The 19798-nt window shown below is 43.3% G+C and overlaps 1 protein-coding gene across 4 annotated transcripts in view; it reads left to right on the top strand.

Moving 5' to 3' along the window:
- znf827 (zinc finger protein 827) overlaps positions 1–19798 on the top strand; it is a 115547-nt gene that overhangs the window by 50058 nt on the left and 45691 nt on the right. For all 4 annotated transcript variants that reach the window (XR_011590854.1, XM_070871578.1, XM_070871577.1 and 1 more), the window contains exon 7: positions 2716–2946. Coding sequence is in view for 3 of the 4 variants with exons in the window: in XM_070871578.1 (XP_070727679.1) it covers positions 2716–2946 (231 nt within the window). In the remaining variant the exon portion in view is untranslated. The remainder of the gene's footprint in view (positions 1–2715; positions 2947–19798) is intronic.

The following is a 19798-nucleotide window of genomic DNA, read 5'->3' as shown; positions in this document are numbered from 1 at the left end:
TAACTTACTGGAATTCTTTGAGGATATAACGAGCATGGTGGTTAGAGGTGTACCGATGGATGTGGTGTATTTAGATTTCCAAAAGGCATTCGATAAGGTGCCACACAAAAGGTTACTGCAGAAGATAAAGGTACGCGGAGTCAGAGGAAATGTATTAGCATGGATAGAGAATTGGCTGGCGAACAGAAAGCAGAGAGTCGGGATAAATGGGTCCTTTTCCGGTTGGAAATCAGTGGTTAGTGGTCTGCCACAGGGATCAGTGCTGGGACCACAACTGTTTACAATATACATAGATGACCTAGAGGAGGGGACAGAGTGTAGTGCAACAAAATTTGCAGATGACACTAAGATTAGTGGGAAAGCGGGTTGTGTAGAGGACTCAGAGAGGCTACAAGGAGATTTGGATAGGTTAAGCGAATGGGCTAAGGTTTGGCAGATGGAATACAATGTCGGAAAGTGTGAGGTCATCCACCTTGGGGGAAAAAAAACAGTAAAAGGGATTATTATTTGAATGGGGAGAAATTACAACATGCTGTGGTGCAGAGGGACCTGGGGGTCCTTGTGCATGAAACTCTTTTTGGATCCTTGTGCATGAAACTCTTTTTGGATCCTTGTGCATGAATCCCAAAAGGTTAGTTTGCAGGTGCAGCAGGTAATCAGGAAGGCAAATGGAATGTTGGTCTTCATTGCGAAAGGGATGGAGTACAAAAGCAGGGAGGTGTTGCTGCAACTGTATAAGGTATTGGTAAGGCCGCACCTGGAGTACTGCGTGCAGTTTTGGTCACCTTACTTAAGGAAGGATATACTAGCTTTGGAAGGGGTACAGAGACGATTCACTAGGCTGATTCGAGAAATGAGGGGGTTAACTTATGATGATAGATTGAGTAGACTGGGTCTTTACTCCTTGGAGTTCAGAAGGATGAGGGGTGAGCTTATAGAAACATTTAAAATCATGAAAGGGATAGACAAGATAGAGGCAGAAAGGTTGTTTCCATTGGTGGGGGAGACTAGAACTAGGGGGCACAGCCTCAAAATACGGAGGAGCCAATTTAAAACCGAGTTGAGAAAGAATTTCTTCTCCCAGAGGGTTGTGAATCTGGAATTCTCTGCCCAAGGAAGCAGTTGAGGCTGGCTCATTGAATGTTTTCAAGTCAAAGATAGATTTTTAAGCAATAAGGGAATTAAGGGTTACGGGGAGAGGACGGGTAGGTGGAGCTGAGTCCACGACCAGATCAGCCATGATCTTATTGAATGGCGGAGCAGGCTCGAGGTGTTAGATGGTCTACTCCTGTTCCTAATTCTTATGTTCTTATGTACATGAGGGTTATTTCAGCCTGAAGTTCCACCTCAGTGCCCCTGGACTAGGGGGCTGAGCACACATCAGTCAGGGATCCCCCTTGTGACCACTGTCTAGTACTCCCAAGTGGAAGTGCATGTGTATGGATGTCAGCTGAGGACAGGATCAGGTGTAATTGTGCTGCTTCTGCAGTGGAATAGCTTGGCAACAGTATTATCTAGACTTACAATGTGGAAAAAGGCCACCTGGACAGGGTACCCACACATGGAATCATACTATAACAATGAGTCAACATCTTTAGCCACAAAGGAGTGGATAAAACTGGCCAAAAAAATGGGGAGCAGGGGAAGTTGACTTTAAAAAAAGCTAACATGTAAGCAAGCTATAAGCGCCTTTTGCATTGTACAAGACCTGTCCTAGTGACACAGTCCCTGATCTGTGGCCAAACTGCTCACCCCTTGATTTTTTTAAAGAAAACTGTACCAAAGATCGTAACTGGAAAGTTCTGTGATTGCATACATTTAATTTTATTTTGTATTTATAATTAATGTCTTCAAAACATGCAAAACTGAAACACTTTTGCTGAGCTTATGATTGGAACTGGATATTAATTTCTCAAAGGATTGGGACACAGTGGTGTACAAGGAACTTGCTGTGCCTATGGCATCCTGAGAGCATGTCAGCTGCTGGATCCTTAAATTTGTTTTGATCTTGCTGCATTATTCAGCTAATTCCTTTGTCATTAACAAGGCATATTCATAAAGGTATAAAAAATAATGGGTTACTCCCAGATTCCCTGTGGAATATTGAATTAACTGCCATTCGTTATGACATTGTGTTCTGATCTAGATGCCATGTTTAGTTGAATACTTCACATTGAGTAGTTATGTGAAACATTGGTTTAAAAAAAAATTAATAGAATATAATGAGGGGATTCAGTTATGGGGAGAGATTAGAGAAGCTGGGATTGTTCTCCTTAGATCAGAGAAGATAAGGGGAATTTAAATAGTTCAAATTATGAAGGGTTTTGATAAATAAGGAGAAATTGTTTCCACCAGCAGGAGGGTTTAGTAACTTTAGGACACAGAATTAAGATAATTGGTGAAAGAACCAGCGAGTTGTTATTCTCTGCCTGAAAGGTTAATAGTAACTTTTAAAAGGGATTGGATATATAGTTGAAAAGGAAACATTTGCTGGGTTATGGGCAAAGAGCTGGGGATGGGACTCATTGAATCGCTCTTTCAAAGAGCCGGCACAGACCTGATGGACTGAAAGATCTGTGTTCTCAGGTTCTGTGATCCGACAATGTCCTTTAAAACTGCTGACATTCAGAATGAAGTGTTCCTGAGAGTTGTGATGCTATACAAAATCCTTTTTATACTTACAACTGTTTTTTTTCTTTCCCCATCTAACCACAGCTGGAAAAAAGGAATTGGGAACACAGATAGTTACAATTAAAGAGGAGCCAATGGAGCTGGAAATACCTAACCCTACGGTGTCACCACTTCCTAGTCGTGGGTTCAATTGCAAGACAGTGAAAAGTGAGAGGTCACAGAATTCCCCTGAAATTATACCTCTCACAGAAATTAAGCTTTTCACACAAGACATATCTGTGAAGATGGCATCACAGCTTCTTTATCAACTGTCAGGTATTTGCATTGCCGTTCCATAAATGTACTAATCTGTGTCAAAGTAATGATGCTTCAGGTATACTCGTGGAGGTCAGTGTGCCGAATTGACCTGTGTTCACCAAGAGTAATTTGTGACTTGGTCTTGAGCATGCCTTTCAAACTCCAGTTTGATATTGTATTACTGTTTTAATCAATATTTTATTACAGTTTTAAAAGAAAAGAAGACAGACAGACATTTAATATAGCACCTTTCATGACCATCAGATGCCTCAAAACACTTTACAGCTAATGAAGTATTTTTGGGGTGTAGTCACTGTTGTAATGTAGGAAACGCAGCTGCCAATTTGCGGACAAGCAAGCTCCCACAAACAGCAATGTGACAATGACCAGATAATCTGTTTTGAAACCGGGGATAACTCCCCTGCTCTTCGAAATAGTGCCATTGGATCTTTCATGTCCACTTTAGAGAGCAGGCGGGACCCCGGTTTAACATCTCAACCGAAAGATGCCACCTCCGACAGTGCAGCACTCCCTCAGGACTGCACTGGAGTGTCAGCCTAAAAATTTTTTTTGTGCTCAGTAGGACTTGAACCCACAACTTTCTGGCTCAGAGGCAGGTGTAATACCCACTGAGCCATAGCTGACACTACTGTTAATCAACAACAATACAACAACATAACTACTGTATGCAGTTATGATCAAAAAAGAAAACTTGCCACAAAAAAAATTGCAGCAGTCACTAAACTGAATACCAATTAAAACCAAGTGCCTACTTCTGAGGTGCTTTCATGTCAATTGAAGTATGGTGAGATGATTCGCTGAAACCTGGTCTGAAGGCGTAACAGATTATTCATAGCTGGTAACACCATCTACCTTTTTAGAATACATAAATGTCAACACCTATCCACTACTCCTTGTAGCTACATAGACAGACCCTGCATTATTATACAGGCTCCCCTAAGATTTGTGACTTGTTGCACAATACCTTCTCTAATAAGTAGTATGATTTTTTTTCACTTTCTTTTTCTTTGGTGGTTGTATCATTTACTTTGTTATTTTGTTATATCTTTACTTCCTGACCCTCAGTTCTTAAAACATGCAGGTTACAGTTTGAAACAAACATGAACCATATCCCAGCAGGTGTTGACACCTTCAGAAGAGGAAAGGAGAAAAAGCTTGTTCTTTGTGGAACTTGTATATTGAAATTATGCTGAGTTTTTTTTAAAGGTACAAAATTAAATTCTAATCCATTAATGGTCAAAACAATTAATTATAGAATTACAATATAATCAAATTGCTAAGATGGATAAACTGTTAGTAATTGCAACTATTCATTAAAAGTCATGTTACAAATAACCAGGAATGTTTGGGGATAATGTTGCAAAGTCTGTATTTTTAAAAAAGCAGGAAGTATAAATGTCTTCTTCAAGAGACCCAGTTGGTCCACAGTGTGACATCCCTTTCTAGTGGCGTGAAATCAGACTGTCATTAGTCATTGTCCCTTCTGATTATACTTGCACTTAGCAGTAACCAATGTACTGATTACTCTTGCACACGCAATCTGTTTTCAGAAATAACTGATAACTGAGCCTCCAAGAAATGAAAAACGTGATCCTTAACTGCTGCTTCATCTGCCTTCCCCATCAATCTGGAGTAAATGGAACTTCACTTGGAGGTGGTGGGGAGAAGGGAGGGCAGAGAGGGGAGATATCTGCTTCAGATACCTGCTTTGCGCCAGAGAGAGACTTTGGCTGTGAGAGTGGAACCAGTGGAATGAATAGTTTGCCCATTGTCAATGGAGCTTCGTGCTGAAGTAAGCACGGTGGGTGGGGGAGCATGCACTATATAACATCCCCTTCCCCATGCCTCCTGTTTCTCTTCCAGTGAAGGAGAATTTTTTTTAAAGATATATATATATTTTTTTGGTGTTTTAGCAACTTTTTTGTTTTTCTAATGAAAATTTGGGGATTCTGCTTGTAAATTTTGAGTGCTATGAAAAATTGAATTTAAACATTAACCCAGCTCACTAACTCAGATACTCCCCTAGGCTTTCCACCTCATCCATCTTAATTAAGGTGCATCTCCAAGACTTCCATCTACTCCTGAAATGCTTCCTGACCCTGGTTATATTTCCAGCTCAGAGTCAGTAACATATCTCTGCTGTGAGATTGCACCAGTCTGAGGGGAGCTTGTGGACCCATTTTTTTCCTCTTGCAGCGGCCTTTGTACGTCTGCTTTCTGAAAGTACTTACACAAGGCCCTCTTCTCAATTTGGTCCGAAGTTTCGTAAAATGACATCTGAATATCAGGCCCTAATGGGTGGTCCCAACATCCAGGTTTGGAACAATGCAAATGGAGGGAACCACTGCAGATTTACATGCATGCACCCACCCACATACACATGGATAGACACATTTGATGTCAAGATTGCCCTTCTGGAATTGTGGTGAAAGGAAGGGGAAGTGGCAAGGACATTGGCAGAATGTGTCCCTGAGCACATTTCCAGTCCCATCTGTCCCAGATCTGCCAGGAAACTAGCGAGATGACACTGGAAAGCCGAGGCTTCAATTTACCCAGCAGTTTGTTATTTTTTGGGTCCTTTTGCTTGTGTTTCAGTGAGGTTTACTGCCATTTTTTTGTGGAGAGGAGCAGGAGGAGAAGAAGAGTGTTGGCAGTGTATTAAATAGGCTAAGTAGGTGAGAGGGGAAAAAGAGTCAATGTCAAAGGGTTAACAGTTATGAAGTCCTGGAAATTGAGTTGTTGAATGTAACACTTAGTGGTCTACTAAATGTGTCTAGTATGATTAACGGTGGATAGGATGCTGAGTAGCTTTATATTATTGTGGCACTGCTTCAGATTGCTGTCTGGCCCGTAACTGACCTCACTGTCCCTTATGCAACTAGGTGTTGAAAAAAAAATCCATTTATCTTTGTATAACCTCCGGTCATGTTTTATAAGTTGTGCATCACCCTTTCCAGCTACTGCTGGTGCTTCTGCTCAGTATCTTCTGTTGCTGGAGTAATATCAAGGCAACAAATTACCTTAGTCCTTGTGGAACTGGCTTCATCAACACTTGAACAATGACGAGGGCCTGAATATCCCATTGGGGAATTCATTGTAATAACTCATCTATGCATGTGTGTTAATAGTTGTTAGAGCTATTATGCATGGAATAGGCCTATCTTTAGTGAACTCTGATTGACGTATAGGTCTAACAAACAAATCTTGTGACTTTGGTACTGGGTACTGCTCCACTTCTACAATTAGCATCAATTCTTGGTCTAAGACCTGACCTTTCTCTGTATGCCCCTTTTACCTAAAGCTTTTTTATTTCAGCCTGCGCTTCTGGAGAGCACCCTAAGTGCACCATTCTCCTGTATTTACATTTGAATAGTGTACCGGGTTTCTGTGAGCTGACTGCTGAGTGGAACTTCATATTCAGTGCATGTGCAAACTTGCTGTAACATTTTGGGCCTGCACGCATTCATGAAGTCTGATTACATTAGGGTGACACATTTTCTAAACAAAATCCCCGGACACACAGAAACATAGAAAATAAGTGCAGGAGTAGGCCGTTCGACCCTTCGAGACTGCACCACCATTCAATAAGATCATGGCTGATCATTCACCTCAGTACCCCTTTCCTGCTTTTTCTCCATACTCCTTGATCCCTTTAGCTGTTAGGGCCATATCTAACTCCCTCTTGAATATATCCAACGAACTGGCATCAACAACTCTCTGCGGTAGGGAATTCCACAGGTTAACAAATCTCTTGAATGAAGAAGTTTCTCCTCATTTCAGTCCTAAATGGCTTACCCCTTATCCTTAGACTGTGTCCTCTGGTTCTGGACTTCCCCAACATCGGGAACATTCTTCCTGCATCTAACCTGTCCAGTCCCGTCAGAATTTTATATGTTTCTATGAGATCCCCTCTCATCCTTCTAAACTCCAGTCAATACAGGCCCAGTCAACCCAGTCTCTCCTCATATGTCAGTCCTGCCATCCCGGGAATCTGTCTGGTGAACCTTTGCTGCACTCCCTCAATAGCAAGAACGTCCTTCCTCAGATTAGGAGACCAAAACTGAACACAATATTCCAGGTGAGGCCTCACCAAGGCCCTGTATAACTGCAGTAAGACCTCCCTGCTCCTATACTCCAATCCCCTAGCTATGAAGGCCAACAAACCATTTGCTACCTTCACCGCCTGCAGTACCTGCATGCCAACTTTCAACGACTGATGTACCATGACACCCAGGTCTCGTTCCACCTCCCCTTTTTCTAATCTGCCGCTATTCAGATAATCTGCCTTCGTGTTTTTGCCACCAAAGTGGATAACCTCACATTTATCCACATTATACTGCATCTGCCATGCATTTGCCCACTCGCCTAACCTGTCCAAGTCACCCTGCAGCCTCTTAGCATCCTCCTCACAGCTCACACCGCCACCCAGCTTAGTGTCATCTGCAAACTTGGAGATATGACACTCAATTCCTTCATCTAAATCATTAATGTATATTGTAAATAGCTGGGATCCCAGCACTGAGCCCTGAGGCACCCTACTAGTCACTGCCTGCCATTCTGAGAAGGACCTGTTTATCCTGACTCTCTGCTTCCTGTCTGCCAACCAGTTGTCTATCCACGTCTATACATTACCCCCCAATACCATGTGTCTGCTTTGATTATGTCTCATGGTATGATATGCATATATTCCAATAAATATAGCTCTAGTCTATTCAGGGATGAGTTTCGTGAACCAGGAACATTGTTTGCCTGGGAACACAGTGCCTCACGTTACATTACATAATTACAGGGATTTACACCACTGTGTGTTCACTGGACCCAGAAAGACTGGCAGCAGTCAGGAAAACCCAGTTTAAGAAAATGGGCCTTCTTGGCAACTGGTCAAAAAAAACTATTTGGTGTGTTTAGGTTGCAGTTGCCATTGGCTCTGTGAGATGCACGCATTGTAGTTAGTGGCACAGTAATAATTTAAAAGCAACAAAGCTGTTTCAGAAGTGTAGGTGTCATTACTAAATTAACGATTAATAAATATAAGACAGTCATTAATAAATCCAATAAAGAATTCATGAGAAACTTCTTGTATTCATAGCGCGGTTAGAATACAGAATTTGCTTCCAGATGGAGTAGTTTAGGCGATGAGCATAGATGCATTTTAGGAAAGCTAGGTATTACAAGGGAGAAAGGAATAGAAGAATAAGGTGATCGGGTAAGTTTAAGAGGAGGTTTGTGTGGAGTATTTAAAAAAAACGGCAGAGACCTGTTGGGCTGAATGGCCTGTTTTTGTGCTTTAAACTCTGATGTAAAAGACTACTGTAACTCTGACTCCAGAATTTTGTTTCTAACATGGCTGTTCAAAAATTATAGACACTGCACTGATAATATCAGTGCCTTTTACATGCGCTGTAAAGTTTTTCAAATTCCTTTGTGGCTTCCTGATGGTCTCCACCCCTTTAGGTTTGATTTCTTTCAATCTCCATTCCTTTCACTAAGTATTCTGTGCAAGCAGTACATTTAGCCAATTTATACATATTTTTAGAATTCATGTCCTTGTTTTCCACAGCTTCTGATCTGCTGATCTTGCTATTGACTCTCGTAGGTTTATGATTTACTCTACTTCTGTGGAAAAGAGTTTTGTAATATAACCTTTTACTGTTTTCATTTTGACTCTGCAGACATACTTTTCCTACTTGGGTGCTTTCTTCCCTTTGTCAGTTCAAAAGGCACTGCTACTTCTATAGCTAGGATCTTTGTGAAACATTACTTGTGGGGTATGCAATCTTTTAACATTAAATACTGATCTTAAAGGTTTCTGATTTAGATGCTACTCCACTTGTTCCAAATGTTACCATTTAGGAAAGGCCCAAATTTCTAGATAAATTAGCTACGTGATCAGCAATCGTGTTCTAGTCAATTACAAGTAAGCAACTTCTGATGTTCGATAATGTTAGTTTGGGGCACACAAGTCAACATTTCCTGATTTAATGCCGGTGGTATGCTATTAAATAAATGTTATACTGATTGGAAAATCTTGACTATATTAACTCCTTGGTGTTTAACAAAAGTATTAAAATCCAAAGTCAGCCAATGCATGCATTCAACATCTCGCCGTCGGGCACCATCACATTTTTTGTTATCATTGATGTTCATGTTGAAACACTGCTCTAACTAGTCCAGCTGATTTTGAAACTCTGTTCATGAATCCAAATTATGCAATATTTCATTCAAACCCTGTCAATCCAGCTTCCCCTAAAAATTTAATGACTTTAAGCAGAGTAGCTGAGCTGTACAGACTTGGAAGGTCCCAGTTTCAGTTCCAGGTCTGTGCTGAGTTAGCTTACCTGTGCTTGAGCACCATGAGGGGCGCTCCAATTGGTTGCTGCACTCCGAGTTAGGGAGGGGGAAATTGGCTAGGCTTTTCACAGCCGATCACAATCCAGTGACTTCTGCTGAACTGTGTGTGAACACGATCAGATTCAATGTTCATCCCATCCACAGCCTCCCCCCGCCACCCAACAATTGAATTTGTGACTTGATATGAATTTAACATGGAACAAATCCTTATGCAACCCGCATTTCTAATCCTTTTAAAATGTGATATCCTGCTTCTGACCTTAAAGCTCAAATATGTAGTTGTAATTGGCTTTTTATTTTAAAGTGGTACTTGAACGACAATCCTTTGATTTCTTTTCTTTTCCCCTCTTTGCAATTATTGGAATTTTGTAGAGAAGACCAACAGAAAAGACAAGCAGAATGGAAAAGTAACCCAGATAATAAAGGATGACGTAAGGACAGTAGTGAAAAAGGATCTTGGCTCGGAAGATCAGGAAGTAGAATCAGTATGGGTAGAGATAAGAAATAACAAGGGGCATAAAACACTGGTGGGAGTAGTTTATTGGCCCCCAAACAGTGGCTACACCTTTGGACAGAGTATTAATGAACAAAAAAATAGGAGTTTGTAACAACGGTAATACAATAATCATGTTATTTAATCTTCATATAGACTGGGCAAATCAAATTGACAAAGGTAATCTGGAGTACGAGTTCATGGAATGCATTCGAGACAGTTTCCGAGAACAATAAGTCATGGAACCAACTAGGGAAACGCTATTTTAGATTTTGTATTGTGTAATGAGACCGGGTTCATTAATAATCTCATAGTAAATGATCCTCTGGGGAAGAGTGATCGTAATATGATCAAATTTCACATTGAGCTTGAGAGTGAAATACTTCATTTGGAAAAGAGAGTCATAAACTTAAAGCCAATTACATAGGTATGAGGGGCGAGTTAGCTAAGGTAGATTGGGAAATTAGATTAAAATGTAGGAATGTAGATAAGCAGTGGCAAACATTTGAAGAAATATTCCACAATTCTCAATGAATATACGTTCCATTGAGAAATAAAAACTCCACAGGGAAAGTGATTCATCCGTGGCTAACATAGAAAAATAGGTGCAGGAGTAGGCCATTTGGCCCTTCGAACCTGCACCACCATTCAATAAGATCATGGCTGATCATTCACCTCAGTACCCCTTTCCTGCTTTCTCTCCATACCCCTTGATCGCTTTAGCTGTAAGGGCCATATCTAACTCCCTCTTGAATATATCCAATGAACTGGCATCAACAACTCTCTGTGGTAGGGAATTCTACAGGTTAACAACTCTTGAGTGAAGAAGTTTCTCCTCATCTCAGTCCCCTGGTTCTGGACTTCCCCAACATCGGGAACATTCTTCCTGCATCTAACCTGTCAAGTCCTGTTAGAATTTTATATATTTCTATGAGATCCCCTCTCATCCTTTTAAACTCCAGTGAATATAGGCCCAGACGATCCAGTCTCTCCTCATATGTCAGTCCAGCCATCCCGGGAACTGGTATGGTGAACCTTCACTGCACTCCCTCAATAGCAAGAACGTCCTTCCTCAGGTTAGGAGACGAAAACTGAACACAATATTCCAGGTAAGGCCTCACCAAGGCCCTGTACAACTGCAGTAAGACCTCCCTGCTCCTATAGTCAAATCCCCAAGCTATGAAGACCAACATACCATTTGCCTTCTTCGCCGCCTGCTGTATCTGCATGCCAACTTTCAACGACTGATGTACCATGACACCCAGGTCTCGTTGCACCTCCCCTTTTCATAATCTGCCGCTATTCAGATAATATCCTGCCTTTGTGTTTTTGCCACCAAAGTGGATAACCTCACATTTATCCACATTATGCTGCATCTGCTATGCATTTGCCCACTCACCTAATCTGTCCAAGTCACCCTGCAGCCTCTTAGCATCCTCCTCACAGCTCTCACCGCCACCCAGCTTAGTGTCATCTGCAAACTTAGAGATATTACATTCAATTCCTTCATCTAAATCATTGATGTATATTGTAAATAGCTGGGGTCCCAGCACTGAGCCCTGCAGTACCCCACTTGTCACTGCCTGCCATTCTGAAAAGGACCCATTTATCCCGACTCTCTGCTTCCTGCCTGCCGACCAGTTCTCTATCCACGTCAATACATTACCCCCAATACCATGTGTCTGCTTTAATTTTGCACACCAATCTCTTGTGTGGGACCTTGTCAAAAGCCTTTTGAAAGTCCAAATATACCACATCCACTGGTTCTCCCTTGTCCACTCGACTAGTTACATCCTCAAAAAATTCTAGAAGATTTGTCAAGCATGATTTCCCTTTCATAAATCCATGCTGACTTGGACCGATCCTGTCACTGCTTTCCAAATGCGCTGCTATTTCATCTTTAGTAATTGATTCCAACATTTTCCCCACTACTGATGTCAGGCTAACCGGTCTATAATTCCCCGTCTTCTCTCCCTCCTTTTTTTTTTAAAACGTGGTTTTGCATTAGCTACCCTCCAGCTGATAGGAACTGATCCAGAGTCGATAAACTGTTGGAAAAGGATCACCAATGCATCCACTATTTCTAGGGCCACTTCCTTAAATACTCTGGGATGCAGACTATTGGGCCCCGGGGATTTATCGGCCTGCGACCCATCAATTTCCCGAACACAATTTCCTGTCTAGTAAGGATTTCCTTCAGTTCCTCCTCCTCACTAGACCCTCGGTCCCCTAGTATTTCCGGACAGTTATTTGTGTCTTCCTTCGTGAAGACAGAACCAAAGTATTTGTTCAACTGGTCTGCCATTTCTTTGTTCCCCATTATAAATTCACCTCAATCTGACTGCAAGGGACCTACGTTTGTCTTTACTAATCTTTTTCTCTTCACATATCTATAGAAGCTTTTACAGTCAGTTTTTATGTTCCCAGCAAGCTTTCTCTCATACTCTATTTTCCCCCTCCTAATTATCTGTTTTGGAAGGAGATGACCGCAGGAGACCCCTGCACTAACTTCCTTCCACTGTTCTTCCTGCTGGTCACCCATTCCCTATCTGCCTGTGTAATCTTTACCTGCAGTGTGACCAACTCACTAAACATGCTATTCACGACATCCTCAGCATCGCGGATGCTCCAGAGTGAATCCATGCGCAGCTCCAGTGCTGCAATGCGGTCTGTCAGGAGCTGCAGCTGGACACACTTCCTGCACACATAGTAGTCAGGGATACTGGAAGTGTCCCTGATTTCACACATAGCACAGGAGGAGCATGACACGGGTCTGGGCTCTCCTGCCATGATTTAACCCTTAAATTAACTTAATTTGGCAACAATGCCAAAGGTTACCTACTGATATGAAAAGAAAAAGATTAAATACTCACCAATCTACCAGCCAATCACTTACTCGCTTGGCTGTGATGTCACACTTCGATTTCTTTTTACTTTGTTTACCTTCTATCCTGCACCGCCATTCAATGAGTTCATGGCTGAACATGAAACTTCAGTACCCCCTTCCTGCTTTCTCGCCATACCCCTTGATCCCCCGAGTAGTAAGGACTTCATCTAACTCCCTTTTGAATATATTTAGTGAATTGGCCTCAACTACTTTCTGTGGTAGAGAATTCCACAGGTTCACCACTCTCTGGGTGAAGAAGTTTCTCCTCATCTCGGTCCTAAATGGCTTACCCCTTATCCTTAGACTGTGACCCCTGGTTCTGGACTTCCCCAACATTGGGAACATTCTTCCTGCATCTAACCTGTCTAAACCCGTCAGAATTTTAAACGTTTCTATGAGGTCCCCTCTCATTCTTCTGAACTCCAGTGAATACAAGCCCAGTTGATCCAGTCTTTCTTGATAGGTCAGTCCCACCATCCCGGGAATCAGTCTGGTGAATCTTCGCTGCACTCCCTCAATAGCAAGAATGTCCTTCCTCAAATTAGGAGACCAAAACTGTACACAATACTCCAGGTGTGGCCTCACCAAGGCCTGTACAACTGTAGCAACACCTCCCTGCCCCTGTACTCAAATCCCCTCGCTATGAAGGCCAACATGCCATTTGCTTTCTTAACCGCCTGCTGTACCTGCATGCCAACCTTCAATGACTGATGTACCATGACACCCAGGTCTCGTTGCACCTTCTCTTTTCCTAATCTGTCACCATTCAGATAATAGTCTGTTTCTCTGTTTTTACCACCAAAGTGGATAACCTCACATTTATCCACATTATACTTCATCTGCCATGCATTTGCCCACTCACCTAACCTATCCAAGTCACTCTGCAGCCTCATAGCATCCTCCTCGCAGCTCACACTGCCACCCAACTTAGTGTCATCCGCAAATTTGGAGATACTACATTTAATCCCCTCGTCTAAATCATTAATGTACAATGTAAACAGCTGGGGCCCCAGCACAGAACCTTGCGGTACCCCACTAGTCACTACCTGCCATTCTGAAAAGTACCCATTTACTCCTACTCTTTGCTTCCTGTCTGACAACCAGTTCTCAATCCACGTCAGCACACTACCCCCAATCCCATGTGCTTTAACTTTGCACATTAATCTCTTGTGTGGGACCTTGTCGAAAGCCTTCGGAAAGTCCAAATATACCACATCAACTGGTTCTCCTTTGTCCACTTTACTGAAAACATCCTCAAAAAATTCCAGAAGATTTGTCAAGCATGATTTCCCTTTCACAAATCCATGCTGACTTGGACCTATCATGTCACCATTTTCCAAATGCGCTGCTATGACATCCTTAATAATTGATTCCATCATTTTACCCACTACTGAGGTCTATAATTCCCTGTTTTCTCTCTCCCTCCTTTTTTAAAAAGTGGGGTTACATTGGCTACCCTCCACTCGATAGGAACTGATCCAGAGTCAATGGAATGTTGGAAAATGACTGTCAATGCATCCGCTATTTCCAAGGCCACCTCCTTAAGTACTCTGGGATGCAGTCCATCAGGCCCTGGGGATTTATCGACCTTCAATCCCATCAATTTCCCCAACACAATTTCCCGACTAATAAAGATTTCCCTCAGTTCCTCCTCCTTACTAGACCCTCTGACCCCTTTTATATCCGGAAGGTTGTTTGTGTCCTCCTTCGTGAATACTGAACCAAAGTACTTGTTCAATTGGTCTGCCATTTCTTTGTTCCCCGTTATGACTTCCCCTGATTCTGACTGCAGGGGACTTACGTTTGTCTTTACTAACCTTTTTCTCTTTACATACCTATAGAAACTTTTGCAATCCGTCTTAATGTTCCCTGCAAGCTTCCTCTCGTACTCTATTTTCCCTGCCCTAATCAAGCCCTTTGTCCTCCTCTGCTGAGTTCTAAATTTCTCCCAGTCCCCAGGTTCGCTGCTATTTCTGGCCAAATTGTATGCCGCTCCCGACTGCTGGGCCCCTTTTATGGGCCTCGCTGCTCCCGACCTGCTCCGGGGGAACCAGTGGATGTGCTGTATTTGAACTTTAGAATGCATTTGACAAGGTGCCACGTAAAAGGTTACTGCACAAGATAAAAGTTCACGGAGTTGGGGGTAATATATTAGCATGGATAGAGGATTGGCTAACTAACAGAAAATAGAAAACAGGAAATGGTTCATTCTCCGGTTGGCAATCAGTAACTAGTGGGGTGCTGCAGGGATCAGTGTTGGGACCCCAACTATTTGCAATCTATATTAATGACTTGGAAGAAGGGACTGAGTGTAACGTAGCCAAGTTTACTGACTATACAAAGATGGAAGGAAAAGCAATATGTGAGGAGGAGACACAAAATCTGCAAAAGGACATAGACAGGCTAAGTGAGTGAGCAAAAATTTGGCAAATGGAGTAAAATGTTGGAAAGTGTGAGGTCATGCACGTTGGCAGAAAAAAATCAAAGAGCAATTTATTATTTAAATAGAGAAAGATTTCAAAGTGCTGCAGTACAATGGGACCTGGGGGTACTTATGCATGAAACACAAAAGGTTGGTATGCAGGTACAGCAAGTGATCAGGAAGGCCAACAGAATCTTAGCCTTTATTGCAAAGGGGATGGAGTGTAAAAGCAGGGAAGTCTTGCTACAGTTATACAGGGTATTGGTGAGGCCACACCTAGAATACTGTGTACAGTTTTGATTTCCATATTTACGAAAGAATATACAGTTCAGAGAAGGTTCACTAGGTTGATTCTAGGGATAAGGGGTTTGACTTCTGAGGAAAGGTTGAGTAGCTTGGGCCTCTACTCATTGGAATTCAGAAGAATGAGAGGTGATCTTATCAAAACGTATAAGATTATGAGTTGAGGTCAAAGATCAGCCATGATCTTATTGAATGCCGGAGCAGGCTCGAGATGCCGTATGGCCTACTCCTAATCCTAATTATTAGGTTCTTGTATTCTTAGATGCTTTTCTTGCCATTTAGCATTTTATTTATTGAAGTATACAAACAGATAATCCTCAAATTACAATGCAAGTTTTTTGAAGAGCATCAGGAACCCAAAAACATAAGTGGCTGGATTTTCAGTTGTCTATAGCCTCAGTTAGCAGCCAGAAGGGGCATTAAAGCTTAGCGACTGGGCGCGCAGCTTTTAGCGCCCTGCAGTAAAATTAATTGGAGGCTCCCTGGGGGTGCAAACCATTCGCACCTGGCTGCTGATGATCACACCGATCATGACGTATTCCTGGTGCAATGCGCACATTGGTAAATTCGATGCATGTGCCTCATTGAGCGTCCGCCAATAACAACATCTGGAAAAACAGTCAGTACAGGTTTGCAGAGTCATTGACTGGTCGCTACATTAAAGGGATGAGCAAGTGTTTCCCTCGGAGGCCACAGTCAGTGCAACGTTTACACAGAGCACGATGCGTGAGCCTCCGAGTTTGCAGCGGCAGACAGACATAATGGGAGAGGTTGAAACCAGTGATTTTGAAAACTTTAATGGGTGCATTACTATGCCGCGCCTTTAAGACTCGGCTTTTCTCGGGATCTGATTCGGAGTTCCGCGCATGCACAATGGGCCTGCAAAATGTACCGATCAAACTTTTGTTATCATTCTCCTCCCACTCCCCAGCTCTGATATGCAACGGCTGATTTATCGCCCCTGTCAGCTCTTTGACTGATTCTGATAAATTTCTGGACGGGAGGTACACTTTTTCAAGGCTTCAAAAGTACTGGATTAACGCTGCAACGGAGACGCGACCGAATTTCTCCCCTTTGGTGTCTTAACTATAAACAGCATTTAGTATAGGAAAGATTGGTAGTGTTCTTCCTCTTTAACCCCCACTCCCACAACCAGACATTACCACTAAGAATTTATTAAAGGTCTTCCATAATGCTCTCCAAATACCTACTTCCTAGTTTAATTGGAGGGATTAAATTCAGTGTTTTGTGTAGCTTTCGGATGAGGTATTAAACCGAGGATCCATCTGTCCTATCAGGTGGACGTAAAAGATCCCACACCACTAATTTTAAAAAGAGCAGGGGAATTCTCCCCGATGTCTTTGCCAATATTTATCCCTCATCGAATGTTAATAAAACAGATTATCTAGTCATTACCACATTGCTGTGTGGGATCATGCTGTCCCAAATTGACTGTCGCGTTTCCTACGTAAGTGACTACACTTCAAAAATAGTACTCAATTGGCTGTCAAGTGGTTGTCTGGAGGTCATAAAAGCCTCTATTTAAAAGCAATTTTTTTTCTTTTACCCATGATTTTGATTGGTTTCTGCCATCTACATAACCTATCAAAGCCAAAGAAATGACAGTTGCATTCTGTTGGCACAGCAGAAGGAATGATGTTGGGCACCTTTAGGAAACACTGGAAAATTAGTGTCGTAATACCCGGCTGCTGGCACTAGCAGCACAAGCATGGAGGAGATGAGGAAAAGGCCAATCCTGTTCTCAACCAACATCAATATGCAAACTTCCAACAAAGATTGCTAGATAGCAGTCAGGAGCAGAAACCTTGACTGATTTTCCCTTTCATTAAAGAAAGTACCTACTGCTACCCTGGCTGAGATCCATTAACTCAGCACAGTCTGTGGGACTCAACCTGGAACCTTCCCCAGGCGATGTGGTCCAACTATGCCTGAACCAGCTGATCAACAGAGGAGCTATTGTCACCTTTTTCTTGCATCCTTTGCTGAGAGACTCATTTAGACAAAGTGGTCACAGTCTAGGCTAAGGACTATCCCTCAGCTACTCAGTAGCCTCAGGACAAGAGGTACACGATTGTATATGTGGATAGATAAGTCTTGTTGAGGCCAGTTGTAACAACTGAACTGCTGCCCTGGCTGAAACCAGTTTACTTCGCAGCGGTTGGAAATTGAACTGTGGCATTCCTTATGGCTTATTGCTATGCTCTTTATCCATTAGGCTACTGGGGAAATGCCTGCTGAACTTTTGACCGATATAATTACTCGGCCCTGATGGCTCGACTGAGGAAAAGATTGATAGAAACGTGTTATGGTCAGAAAACGTGTTATGATCTTTAGTGGTGCATTTATATTGCAAAATAACTTCAGCTGATAGGTCAACAATACCAGTTCAGGTTCTGGGTACTGTATTTTATTTTATTTTGCGGAGCACTTTCACAGCAGCTGGTGCAATGTAAAGATTGCTGCACAGACTGAGGCACCAAACATTGGCATGGTTAAAAATGCATCCAGTTGAGCTATAAAGCTCCTAACAATGCAAATGGGACAGTTTCTATGACATCAGAAGAAGCAGCCAGGACCATAATTTTAAATTGAAAAGCTGGTAATCATTAGCAAATTGGTTTATAACATAATTGAAATGTAAGCAGTAACAGCTGCCCTTATGGGGTATGAATTGACTGAAAATGGGTCTTTCTTGTAGCAAAGCAACTTAACTTGTATTTTAATCGTGGGCCGGTGAGGGGGTGGCCTTAAATTTATTGTAAGGTTGATTGGAGGAAAAATAACTGGGAGGAGGCATATCCAAAACTTTAAATTGAATAATGTAGACAGAAGCAAGTTATTTAACTTCAGCTGCCTTTTATATTGGATGGAAGCTATAGCGTGCATGTGCAAAATAAAAATACTTAATTTTCTCGAAGCTGCTCCCACTTTTACATCATAACTTCAGTGGGTGTGCAACGGAAACATGGTTTACGTGCATCATCAGGGTTTCCGCTGCGTTTCTGGTGAAGTTACGGCAGCGCAGAGAGAGCTTCTCCGAGGAAATTCCAGGCCAATGTATTTGTATTTCCACAGAGCAGTAGATAGTAAAGTAAATAGATTAACATAACTAAATTCTGTACTGATTTAGCTCTGGTAAAGACTATGTCTGAAGGTAATCACTGCAGCGCTAAATGACGAAGGCTGTACAAAGAGCAGTAGCTGCACTGCTGCTGGGGCCATGTAAATGTTGCTTATACTATCAGATGTTTGGAGTTGAATAATAGGCCACAAATTGGGGTCGGAGGCTTCCCGTGGATGCAAGCCTCTGACCACCAAATATGGTCTGCACCTTCCTGAAGTCCCTGTACAGAGATTTCTGTTTTGAACCGGAAGAGTCCTGGCAGCGCATGACTACATGCCACCCGCCACCCAGGAACACTGCACGCGCGAAGTCTGTACGTTCGTCCGGAAAATAGTACTACCCACAAGACCTGTCCAAAAAGTTAATTTTTGGGCCACGCCCTTGATTTTGTTTTTTTAACTCCACTCTTGTTGTATGGAGCTGACATTACTATGGGCCCAAGTTTCGGGCCGCGCCAAGAACGGCGCAGCCCCGACCCTGGACACCCGTTTTTCGCGCCACAAAGTGCGCCTAAAAAAAAAATTACCTCTTCTCCAGCTCCCTGCAGGCCTTCTGGAGCTGGGCGCGGCACAGCACGAGCTGTAGGGGGCGGAGCCAGGTCCCTGCACTGAAAACAGTGCCGGGACCTCTGCACAGGCGCACTACAGTGGGCACGCATGTGCAGTAGCTCCAGGCACCCAAAACTGTGTGGGAGGGGCCGAAGCACACAGCACCTAGCCCTGACCGAATGGCCTCACTGGGGCTGCGTGTTTAAGGCTCCTCCCACGCCCAGCTCCTGCTTCCTCCGGATTGGGACCCGACCCGACTTGACTCCCACCGCCCGCCCCCCGACCCGACCTCCGCTTCCCCCGCTCCCGACCGCCCCCCCCCCGACCGACCTCCGCCTCCAACCAGGCTTTCTCCCCCCCCCCCCCCCCCCACAGCCCCTGACACCCCGACCTCCCTCCGCTCCCGACCTGACCTTCCCCCACCCCCGACCGACTCTTCGCCCCCCCCTCCCCCCCACAACCAACCTCCGCTCCCGACCTCCTCCCCGCACACCGACCGACCTCTGCTCCGGAACCCCCCCCCCCCCCCGAGTGAACGACCTCCGCCCCCCCACCACCTGACCGAACGACCCGCGCTCACGACCCCCCCCAGACCCGATGCCACCTACCTGTCAATCCAGTAAGTCTAAGCTCGAAGTTTTGGGCCCGGTCCGTTCAGCCTCCCTCTCCTTTCTTTCTTTCTTTCCTTTCCTTTCCTTCC

The sequence above is a fragment of the Pristiophorus japonicus genome, chromosome 2, assembly GCF_044704955.1.
Source record: "Pristiophorus japonicus isolate sPriJap1 chromosome 2, sPriJap1.hap1, whole genome shotgun sequence".
NCBI lineage: Eukaryota > Metazoa > Chordata > Chondrichthyes > Pristiophoridae > Pristiophorus > Pristiophorus japonicus.
The sequence above is the reverse complement of the archived record's forward strand: the minus strand, read 5'-3'. Positions and strand labels throughout refer to the sequence as shown.